We start from the raw sequence: 12,654 nt of genomic DNA on the forward strand, positions 1-12,654 counted from the left end.
GAGCAGTGCTGAGGACTGATTCCCCTTCGAGTTACAACTAATGTCTTTTTTTAAGTATATATACCAGATTCATATATGATGCAGCATATATTGAATTATTATATTAACTACCTAATTCTTAGTTTTTATAGTAATGATATTTATAGTATAAGTTGCATACTATACAATACATACCAAATGTGCATTTATCTAAAACATAACGTTTTACCACACAACAACCCTTTCAGACAAAGTTTTTCATGAACCACCTTTTTTTTCTTTGATTCTGTTTCCTCTCATACACTTTGTAAACTTTTGCTTGGAATTTTCCAAACCTCCCCACCCCACTGCAACACCCTGCCTTCCTATGACACCCACACAAACACACAAACATAAACAGTGACTCTCTCTGAGGGTCTTGAGAGGACAGATTTTGACTCGGCCATTATGATTTGGCCTCAGTTGTGGCCCATCTAGTGCCATCTTTGTTCCACGTCTGTGATACAGAGTAGTTGATCTTTGTGTAAATTACAATTGATCATTTAGTCTGGAGCACGTATTGGCTACTTTGAGTATCTGTCGCAATGCTGCTCCATAACCAAACATCAGGTATAAAACAATCCACCCGATAAAGGTTAGGAAGTGATAAGAAGAGGGATTGCTTGAGAGAGTGCCTAAGTGAAGGGACTCAAACTGCCAGTGACCTTTGAGCACGTCCCCGGACACAAAGCGACAGCAACAAAAGAAAAAACAACAGAGAAAAATAGATTGATGGGGTGGTTCAGTGGAGTGATAAGAGACAGAGGTGATTCAGGACAGAGGCGCAGAGTGAAAAATGAAAAAAAAATCTCAATGTGTCTCTTTTCTTTTTTTCTACCCTGTCTACAACTGAATGAGATCAAAGAAAGAGAGTAAAGCCACGGGCAGTGTCGGAGTCAACGCTAGATCATGTAGAAGTAGATTGGAACTTTTGTTGCACTGTAGTTTCTATAAGATTCATTTGAATGAATGATTTTTTTCCCCTAGATCTGTATGCTTTTCTTTTATTTGACGGTGCAATTAAACATTTTGGACACATATCTCACCTTGTGGTCTAAAATGACAAATAACTTTCTTGAGAGATGTCTACTGTAATTTATGTTGCTAAACGCTTCTCAACACCACTGCGCTACTAAACTGATGCCTTTGGTAGGAAGTTGCAGGATGCAGCAGTAGATGAAACCTGCTGCTCTCCCTGACCCCACATATCCACTTGAAGTTGGCTTCTTACAGTTGCACTCAACCATGCACTGTTAGGTTGGCAGGTTAACAAGGATTTCTGGATACAGATTTTCAGCCCTGCCACATTCATTTATCTGGAACCAAGATTCCTTCTGGCGCCCCTACAGTTATGGACTACTTTGCTTTTTATGCTATTAATGGCTTTTAATCACATAGCGTCCAAAATGAGACTACTTAAAACGGGTCTTGTCAAGGATTGGGAAGACCTGTAGCTTCTACTTGAGTCTGGTCTGGCCTGGGATGTGTACAGCTTTGGGCCTCTAAGTTTAAAGGCATAAAGATGAGTCGGGGAGCAGCCATAATAAAGACGTCACTCCGGCTGACAGCCTGTAACTATTGGCTACAGCGCTCAAATCCTGCCTGTATGCCTGGAATTTGTGAGCGCCCATATTTCACCTCCAAGAATTCAGGGGAATGGCAGGTGCAGCCAGAAAAGGCCATGCTCACCAGTGGAAGCTGTCATCCCAAAAAATCCCATATACACACATGCAGACATGAACACACATCTGCTTTTACTCTTTAGCAGTGGAGATGTAATAACGTGAGGAGCAATTAAAACAGTGTGTTCACAGACAGGAAATGAATCTACAACCTGTAATATGAAAATGAATGTCATATTTTGTGGTTTTTATTCTCATAATAGCATTCAGTTTAGACATGGTTGACTTATTTAAAAAGAAAATGCCAACTTTCATACTGAATGGAATATGTTCAAGTCCACTGCATAACTATTACTGAACTTTTTTTTATCATTATTATTATTATTTTTGACCCATGGTCTGGTTGTGTTTTCCATGTGATAATGAGGGGAGCGTCCCCACCTGACCTCTATTTAAACTCTATGTTTAAACAGCACAGGCCTGTTCCAGTGTTTATTGGAGCCCTGTTAGAAACTTGATGCCCTATGAATCACGGTTTGTTACTTCTGAAGCTAATGTACCTCAGAACATCTAGGTTTCTCCTAACGTATTATCAACACTGACATTGGCCCTCAGATGTGATGTGTACCTTTTTTGTTCTGGAAAAAATATTGAAGGCATTTGGCTTCGTTAAGTGTCCACTTAACAGCATGTCTTTGACGCTCTTGAGTAATGGCATTAAGAGAGTTTACACTTTTCGATTTTATTATCTGTTTACAGATACTCTGCTGTTCTAATTTCACTCTAATTCATTTTCAGGCCTTTTTGTTAGACAAAACACACTTCTCATATGCTTCCTAAAAGGCCCTGTTTAGACTTTATTGTCTAAAATTAAACAGTGGATGTTAAGATATAATTATTTATTCGACTGCCTCCCTTCAGTGACATGTTAACACGAGTGTAGTTTTCTTTCTTATCCCTTGTGGGCTTTTTAGATACTTACAGTTGTATTAATGTCAGCCAAGCATACACACAGGCTGTCTTTGGGGAGTGTTCATATCTCTGAGTAATATGCTTAAGCCGCAAAAGTCTTTGTATAAATATATGCACACAGGCCTTCTTATTAGGCGGTGTTTTTCTGCCTAACTAGTCTCATGATGTCATTTGGAATGGAGCGCTGGTAGCCTGGACCTATTTCACGGCTAGGTCGAGCCTCTAATTGTGTGCAGCGTTCCATCGAGGCACTAATCAGGGCGAGGCAGGCCCAGCACTCTGATGGTTGACAGTAATTGCTCTTGCTCCGACTTGAAGTCCTTGTTCATGAAATATTTACCCGCCCGTCTATTCCTTCAACCCCCTCTGTGCCGCCTCTGAACCCTCCCCCCGCCATCCCCCGCCACACATGCACATTGCTGTATCTTGACATGCACATGGAGATACGAACATCGCCTCAATATCTTATGTTAGACAATGTTTATTTCTTAATTCTCATGTTTTTTTTTGTTGTTTGAAGTTTAAATGTTAAGCTGTTGCTCCCACATACTCTTCACACAGGTCAGTCGAACATCTTGGTTAGATTTTTTTTCTGCAATGTAGGCTTCGTTATACATACCACTCCAGTGTTAAATGACAGAGAAAGGCACAAAGTCAGGTGCAATACTATTAATGCCTCATCATATCTTGTACCTCATTGGTTCATTGGCAGGGGTTTCACTCCAACCTTCTATTATTGTTATTCAGAAGAGCTGTAAACGCTTTCTTTGCTTTTGGACATAATCAAAAAAACTCTTTAAAATTGTCAATTTCACACATACCCTGGACCTAAATCTGTACTAGTATATATTTCCCATGGTGTGCTCTTGGACCAGCATTCGGATTTACTAAAAGAGTTAACCATATCTCATTCATTGACTTCTGTCTGGGAGAGCCAAGGTTGCACAGTGTGCAGGGCTGTACAGCAGACCCTCAGCATACCCAGTCCCCAGCTGCTTCTCCGTTTCTCTCTTCTGTCAGCACAGTGTTGAGTGAGCGGCTGGCGGCCTGTGTTTACCTTATTAATTAGCCCAGTGATCCAGAAACATTCTCCCCCTGGTAAATAGAATAACACTGAAAGGTTACGCAGGGCCGGAGGAGAGGGAAAGAAAATAAGTGAGGGGGCAGAAGCCAAGGAAAGAAAGCTAGGGGAGAGGGAAGACCGAAAGAGACAAGGATAGAAAGTTGGACAGCAAGAGACAGTCTGCAGTTTAAGAGGCATCATGAGTAGAAGTGATTAGAGGGTTGGGGCGGAAACCCGACACGGTTGGTTGTCATCTTGCAGAATTTAGAGCCTCTGTGATCATTAGTCAACACCAGCTAACTGTTTCTGACCTCTAACTGTCTCTGCTGATTTCTTTACCTCTGTCTTTTATTTCCATGTGCATAAGGTGTGATGGAAATGGTGGAGTATACTTAGTTTCATTTGTGTTTATTTGATAGACTACGGGCTGATTCAGCTGAAAATAAAAGTCCCAGGGACAGTGATTGATCTCAGCTTGCCAGCTCAGCGTCTTTTTGAGTTTTATAAGAATGAGATAAATTATTGCTATTGACTTGATGGATTCTTGGGCTGACTCCTCTTTGTCGTTAAAAAGTCCTCAGGTATGCTCTGCATCTTTCCAGCTGGCTGAAACGAATTCAGATTTGAGCGATGCAGACCACAATTCAAAGCAGACTTTTAGCAGACAAATAGATATGCCTGACAGCGCTTTTATGAATCCCTTCCAAGTATTTCCAATAAGTCGACTCCTCCATTTTGGGCCATATCTCTGTCCTGATGTCTGCAGTTCAGGGCCATACATGGAAAGCCAGAGAGGGTGCGCAAAAATGGCATTGGCTATACAGAATTTTCCCTTGGACACGAGTTCAAATAAAGATGGAGAAATGTGTTTTTTATTTGACACTGTTGGTTTAAACCCGGTTAAAGGCCACTTTGCAAGTTAAAGGGAAAAACTATTGTGATACGGAGTAATTTAAGTTTTTGTTGCAAGTACAAGTCTCCAACTCAAAAACAGATGCTGATCTATAATTTCATCAAGTAACATTTTCCTATATATCAGGTCTGTATCCCCAGAGTGGCAAAAAAACGATTCCCTGTTTATGTCAAAGCATATTGATGTTGGTAGATTGTGTTAAAAACCTGTGCCACTTGACATCTGGCTGTCATATTAATGTGCCCAGTGAAACTTTAAAAGGATTTACTGCCTCCTTACAACCCACCCCCGTGGAGTAAAATTCCTCACTATTAGCTCAAGTTCATTTGTGCTTCCCATTACCACTAATTACAACATTCCGCAGATTTCACTTTGGCGACGGAACAGGCCAAAATAGACGACAGACTCTTTGGCCCCTCTGGCCATATTGTTTAAATCACAGCGCTAATGTTCAGTGTGTTATTGACCTGATGAAGGCTGTAGAAGAAGGTGAACTCTCTTCCTGTTCTTCCTTGGCATTAGAGGGGGGAATAACTCAAAGCTACTGTCTTTACTGCCAGAATGTGAATTTAATCTATGATGTGCAGATCTTTTATGTAGGGCTATTAAAGCATACTATTTATCTTTTTTGGACAAAACTGTCTAAAATGGTCTGATCCAGGTTTCCAAGGGGCAGTATCTCTGGCTATTAATGGAGTCACAGTGAATGAACGACTGCACGACCATACTTTTTCCTCTACGTGTCTTTTCAGCCTGCTTGCTGAATATACCTTCCTTTAGCAACAGGATGCGTAATGACGAGCTTGATCTGAATCAGCAGAGATTTGTCCAAATCTCACCATGTTGGGTTTGTTTTGGAAGCTTAGTGTCATGTTGTCACTCTCCACCCTCCATACTTTCTCCACATAAACACGTGTCTGTCTCCTCTGAACCATTTTAGCCTAGGCCATTTATCCCCTGCAACCCTGCTGTGATCAGGGGGCCATATCTGATTCTCCTACTTCCTCTTCTTCCCTTCAACCCCGGGTGTTTGTGTCCCGGCATACCGGACACTCCCACCGCTCCCAGGAGGAGCTGACGAGAACTCCAGATAGGGCCTGAGCGGCCGTGTGGATGTGTGTGTGTATGTTTGGGTCAAACCTCCCCAGTATCAGGAAGCCTTACAGAATGTTTTACATAAAAAAAATTAAATCACTCAGATATTATGTCTTGGTGTGCATATGTAACTGTAAAGGTGTTAGGAGAATTACCAAAAAAATCTTGTGTGTATTAACACTCTTGTTTTGAACTATCAGACTAGATCCATTTGGCTAACGTAAGGTCACGGTGCACTCCTCCTCATGTATGTTCCTGAGCTTTTCAGTTTGATTAACAAAAGTTGTTAAACAGTTATTGGGAACATTTATTTGATATCCTTCTCGGATATGGTTTGGGTTCAGACACAAATCCTTCAGGACTTTGAGCCAGGCAGGAATTTTCAGGTCTGTGTCAATCTGCAGTGTAAACCTTTTTACCGTGGGTATCTGTTATGTTATCTCTGCGTGCGTATATTAGAAACACAGGCCATGTAAGCCTGATGATCACATCAGAAAGGGATCTGAAAAAAGCAGCAGAGTTCAATGGAAAGTGGTTTTGACAGCCATGTCAGCTTTAATGTTTTCAGTGGTTCGGTACCCAAGGTGTGTGCTCAGGCTGGAAAAAGAAAAGACAGCTGATCATGAAGAAAATATGTTCACTATCGCTCAAAAGTCTCTGGAAATCTGTTTTTGATTGGCCGTTGCTTTGACGTCAAATGTAAACCTGATTTATCTTCCTCTTGTTGTTTTTCAGAGCTGCAAGGCCTTTTCGATTCCCCAAAAGGTAAGACCTGCCAAAAACACTTTCTTCTCTGTTGATGTTCTGGATTGCAATGCTCTCCTCCTCCTTCTCCTCCTTTTATTCCTGCCATCCATCCATCACTGGTCTTGTGGAGCCATCATTCCTCTGTAGTGAGTCATTGATGGGAGTTGTGTGTGTGTCTCTCTGTACCTGGCCTCTGGTAACCAGCAACTTGCATCCCCTCATCTGTCCATTACAGAAAAACCCAGGACACTGTTTGATCGAGGATTAAGCTATTTACACAGCATTTAGGAAGGAATTCGGCCTCTAGAAACCGACTAACATTATTTCTAATCAAGCTAGTGGCTTAAGCAATGACAAGATAGAATATGCTTCACCATGATCTGTTCCATTTCTTCGTATGTCCCAGCCTTCTTAAATAAGTTTGGACATAATCATTTGAAATACTCTCTAAGGCTTTACTGTATAGAAAGTATACAGGGGATGTGAAAAAAAAAACACAATATTCCTTACAATTTTTATTGTGGTGGCTAATGAACGTTAATATTTCGTATTTTCTCAATATATACGTGGAGACATATTTTTTGTGGAATAATCAGTTTTCCTGTCATTGTATTAAAGTCTCCATGTTGTTCCCAGCTATGCCGAGCTGATAGCTGATTGGCCTGTGGTGGTGCTGGGGGTGTGCACAGTCCTCATTGTGGTCTGTGCCCTCGTGGGGGTCCTGATGCCTGACCTGCCGGATTTCTCTGACCCACTGCTGGTGAGTACAGACCCATGATGCTCTCCTCTCTGGATAACCAGCCTTTGTCACATTGGGGTACCGATGATGTCTCATCTGTGGACTTAACAATAAGAATAAAAAGCCTTTAACCCTGAAGCTGTTTAAAAATATAAGAGAACTCAGTTTTTGATGAAGAGATTTCCCACTATGTGAAGCAGCAGCACCCTCACAGGTTCTAGTTTCTGGGATATTGTAGGTGTGGTTCTGTTTATGTGTTAGGAGAAATGTTGACAACGCTGCTCACTACTCTACAGACCTCCTGGTATGCTGCCGTTAGCTCATCCTGGGTGGAACGAACAAGCTGAACTGTATTATATTAGGAACTGTATGATGACTAAAATGATCCATTTACATCACTGAAACCATAAATCTGAATCACACTGTGAAGGAACTTATTTATCAAAACCTTTGCTTATCGTTGCTTTCTCTTTTCCTTAAAGGGTTTTGAGCCACGTGGAACTGCAATTGGCCAGCGACTAGTCACATGGAACAATATGGTGAAGAACACAGGCTACAAAGCCACACTGGCCAACTACCCCTTCAAATATGCTGATGAGCAGGCCAAAAAGTAACTTCACACTCTTCTCTTACTATTGACATAAGTTAGTTTCTGATGTTCTGTTTGGCAACATTTAAGACGAACTTGCAAGATTGCTGTTTTCAGTTTTAGAAGCGCAGATCATTTTATCTCACTAGCTCACTGTGAATCAAACAAGCTCACTGCAGTTTGAACTTTAATGTCCTCCACTCCTGTCAAACCTGAAGCTGTTGTTCATGCAATGAATATCAAAGCACGTATCAGTGCAGATGTGTGGTCCAAGAGATGAAGATAAAAATCATGGTTGGAAAGAAGTTTGCCTCTTTTTACCAAGGACACTGCTTTTATGAATAATCAGTCATTAATTGAAAATAGTACACATAGAAATAGTACACGTTGGTGCATTCCTCCACAGCGCAGAATAATATCTACACTCATCAGCCACAACATTAAAACCACTGACAGGAGAAGTGAATACATTTTACTGTGTAATATACCAGTTACATCTGCTATATGATGAATGAAATACACTGGACTGAAATGTAATTCTGTGAATGTACTGACTTTTCTTGGCTGCTCTGTCTTGAACACATCACATATTTCAGTCTCAGGGAATTTAAATGGAGGCTGTTGCCATGGTTATTCATTGTATGAGCTTTTTCTCACTCACTCACTAGACTCGAACTCTGAGTTGTCTAAACTCTGTTCAGCTTTTCAAAATCTGAAAACTTAGTGGCATCTTAGACTTTGTCATCTCAAAGTTGAAGGTTAGATTCAGATTTTGCGAAACCTGCCACTGGCATTATATTTGTCACTACTTGTTGTGCTAATGGCTCGGCTTTGGAGAACAGTATTGTTATATACATGCACCAGTTTACATGTATCCTTACGATACTAGCCCAAGTCAAGGAGGAGCTGCATTGGAGACTGAGGTGGTGATGAGAGGGAGAAGGGGGGTGATGGTGGGGGTCAGGGTTGAAGGATACTGTTGACAGACATGCTGAAAAGTCTGAATCCCCTCCTGAAAGAAAAGGAGAACAAAGTAAAGATTTGTCCATCCACAAGGTCGTCCTCTGTCTTCTGTCAGGGGGAGTCTGTTCACTAATCAAGAGCAGGTCTTTGCATGTTTTGGGCTGTCTGTCCACTGAATGTCTCTATATATATGACTGCATTCACTCAGGTTTGCAGGTTTTCATGCTCACTTTCAGATTCTTAATCTGATCTGATTCCCTAAATTTTCCTGTTTAGATCTCTGTAAGCATAACCTTAAATATATATATATGGTAACAACACTATTACCAGTTACAACACTTGTATTTGCTGTCACATTGAACACAAAATCCTAGCAGTCACTGAAGGACATTGAGCTCTGTGACAGTCATCAGAATCAGATTTTTACCAGGACAAGAACGTATCCTGTATCCATGTGGTTAAGATTAGACTTTCTAAAAATTGCGGCTCCACTCTGCTGATTAGATAATGGATCCTCTCTCTGTCTGTGACTGGCTTTGTCTTCCCTTCTGCCTCGCTCCACGTGTCTGTCTTCAGATGTAATTGTGTACTTATGCGTGTATGGTGTACGATAGACTTCTGCTTCTGTCAGCAAGCTTCCCTGCATCACCCCCTTTTGTCTGTCAGCCCCTCTGCCTCTCTGACAGCCACCTGATTACTCTGTCTTCCTATTTCTAGCTAAGATGTGGCCCCTAAAGAAAACAACACCACACGATCACAGAGAGAAGGGTTGTCTGACCCATAATCCTTTCTTGCATCCTGGCTTGTAGGCACTATATATCTCAGAAGACAAGGCTGCAGTATTATTCTTGCTAAAGAACACATAAACACACTCATACGCACACTCCAAATGCACATCTCCCTCCGGGCCCTCTACTCAATCAGAGCCACTATTATGATTATTATAATAATGACAGCAGTATCCTTGTACTGTAGTGAACCATTCATCTGATTTTTGAAGGAACAGCAATTACTGCCGCTTATTTCATTACCGAGCTTCAAATCTGCTTCCTTCATTTTGTATCATGCTTGCAGCTTGCAGCCTTTGACACTGCGGCCTCTCTGTTTGGTGGTTTATGAAATCATATCAAATATCTTTCTTTTCTCCTTGGTAGGATTGAACAGATAAGAACAGCATTAGCTATATTAGCATTATATTTTTGTCCTTCACATGGTATTTTCTCAAGAGAAGATATTTTTCACCTAATAATAAAATTATTAATATTAATAAATTGTCTAAGAAAAATGAAATAAATGGGAGTCATTTTCCTTTTGGCTCCCATTAATCTTCACAGCTTTTGTAATAAAAGCATACTCATTTTAATTTCTGTGTCTAAAATGTATTCACAGTACACATTGTGATTCTGTGTTTTGTTTTCTAGTCACCAAGAACCCAGGTGGCCTGAAGACCACTTTGACAGAGACAAACGGCAAGCTGAGTGGGATTTCAGTAAAGAGTTCTTCTGTGATGTGCCAGGTGAGATTCTGAACACAGAACACAGAGAACACTAGTACAGCCCAGACCAGATAATGGCTTAACCCGCAGACCCTTGAAGATCCTTTGCCATCACAAATGAATAAAATGAATTCCCCCTAACTAGCATAATCAGATGATGCTTCAGTAATGATTGTATTTTGATGGGAATGGAGATGGAAAGTCAGCGTTTTGGGCTTGTATTTCCTAACTTTTATTAATGTTGGTAACATGGTTTCTTACTTCTTTTTTCTGTGCAGGTGACAGTTACTCTAGACTAGTGTTTGCATCTGCTGAAGGAAAGAACCTGTGGAATATTCAAGCCATCAAATCTATGTGCAATCTGGACAACACAAGAGTATGTATAGAGAACAGCACAACCATCTCATAGTCCATGCTAATAATGGTATAAGATATAATAAATTATTTTTGTCTATCCCCAGGTTCGTTCTCACCGTGACTATTGGAGTCTTTGTCAGCGCACCAATGACGCCTCGTGTTGCCCCAGCTGGACGCTTGGGAACTACATTGCTGTCCTCACCAACAGGTCGTCTTGCCAGGACATCACAGAAAGTGATGTATCACATACACTCAAGATCCTGCGCTCATGTGCCAAGTTCTACCATAATGGCACACTTAGACCTGACTGCTGGGACATGGCCCTACGGCGGAAAGACCAGCTGAAGTGTGCCAGTGTGTCCAAGAGGTGCACCAAGTACAATGCTGTCTACCAGATTCTTCACTTCCTGGTGGACAAAGACTTCCTCAGCCCCAAGAGCTTGGAGTTTCCTCCACCTGTGCTCAAGTACAGCATGCTCTTCTCTCCTACAGAGAAAGGAGAGACTATGATGAACATTTACCTGGACAATTTTGAAAACTGGAACTCATCGGATGGGATCACCACAGTCACCGGAATAGAGTTTGGCATCAAACACGACCTCTTTCAGGACTACCTCCTCACAGACACAGTGTACCCCGCCATAGCCATAGTGATTGTCCTGCTGGTCATGTGTGTGTATACACGATCAGTTTTCATCACTCTAATGACAATAATAGCCATCATCAGCTCACTGATTGTGTCCTACTTTCTTTACCGAATGGTCTTCAACTTTGAGTTCTTTCCTTTCATGAACCTCACAGCTCTGATCATCCTGGTTGGCATTGGTGCAGATGATGCCTTTGTGCTATGTGATGTTTGGAACTACACCAAGTTTGATAAGCCACATGCTGAGTTGGCCGAGACAGTCGGTGTGACTTTGCAACATGCTGCCCTCTCTATGTTTGTCACTAGCTTCACGACTGCTGCAGCTTTTTATGCTAACTATGTCAGCAACATCACAGCCATACGCTGCTTTGGAGTCTACGCTGGTACGGCCATTTTGGTCAACTATATTCTAATGGTGACGTGGCTGCCTGCTGTGGTGGTGCTGCATGAACGCTACCTGCCTAACATGTTCCCATGTTCCGATCCTCCACACCAGCAAAGAAGGTACTGCACCCAGATGTTCTGGGCTGGTCTTTGCCAAAAGGCCAAGAAATGCTTGTTTACAGTCTCTGAGGGGTCTAGAATCTTTTTCGAGAAGGTGCTACCCTGCATCGTCATCAAGCTGCGCTACCTCTGGCTCTTCTGGTTCCTTGCCATCACAGTTGGTGGGGCCTACGTGGTTTGTGTAAACCCAAAGATGAAGCTGCCGTCCTTGGAGCTGGCTGAGTTCCAGGTGTTTCGATCCTCTCACCCTTTTGAGCGCTATGACGCAGAATACAAAAAGCTTTTCATGTTTGAGAGAGTTCATCATGGTGAGGACCTCCACATGCCCATCACTATCATTTGGGGGGTGACTCCTGTGGATAACGGAGACCCCCTGAACCCCAAAAACAAGGGAAAGCTGATGCTGGACAGCAGTTTCAATATTGCCAGTCCAGCATCTCAGCTGTGGATACTCAACTTCTGCCAGAAGCTGAGAAACCAGAGCTTTGTCTTTCAGTCTGAGGAGAAGGACTTTACCAGTTGCTTCATTGAGACATTCAAACAGGTCAGTACTGCTTGTGTACTAGTTATGTACAAAACAATCTGTTAACCTTCAAGTCTCATCTGACAGAATTGGCTTTTTTTCCAACAGTGGATGGAGAACCAGGACTGTGAAGAGGCCTCTGTCTACCCCTGCTGTAGCCAGTCAACATTCCCATACAAGCAGGAGGTCTTTGAGTTGTGCATCAAGAGAGCCATCATGGAGCTGGATCGGAGTACCAATTACCATCTGGACAGCAAGACACCTGGACCTCGATTTGATATCAACGACACCATCAGAGCCATAGTTTTAGAGTTTCAGAGTACCTATCTCTTCACACTGGCCTACGAGAAGATGTACCAGTTCTACCGTGAGGTAGGGCCTCTAGTACTTTATCTTAAATTGTACATA

General features: G+C 42.0%; 1 protein-coding gene across 2 annotated transcripts in view; it reads left to right on the forward strand.

The window, feature by feature from the left end:
• disp1 (dispatched homolog 1) overlaps positions 1–12,654 on the forward strand; it is an 81,501-nt gene that overhangs the window by 66,532 nt on the left and 2,315 nt on the right. For both annotated transcript variants that reach the window (XM_084561019.1, XM_084561018.1), the window contains 7 exons: positions 6,419–6,448; positions 7,067–7,190; positions 7,652–7,779; positions 10,143–10,237; positions 10,495–10,592; positions 10,678–12,267; positions 12,355–12,618. In XM_084561019.1, the coding sequence (XP_084417145.1) occupies positions 6,419–6,448; positions 7,067–7,190; positions 7,652–7,779; positions 10,143–10,237; positions 10,495–10,592; positions 10,678–12,267; positions 12,355–12,618 (2,329 nt within the window). The remainder of the gene's footprint in view (positions 1–6,418; positions 6,449–7,066; positions 7,191–7,651; positions 7,780–10,142; positions 10,238–10,494; positions 10,593–10,677; positions 12,268–12,354; positions 12,619–12,654) is intronic.

This window comes from Chelon labrosus (assembly GCF_963514085.1).
Source record: "Chelon labrosus genome assembly, chromosome: 14".
Classification (NCBI taxonomy): domain Eukaryota; kingdom Metazoa; phylum Chordata; class Actinopteri; order Mugiliformes; family Mugilidae; genus Chelon; species Chelon labrosus.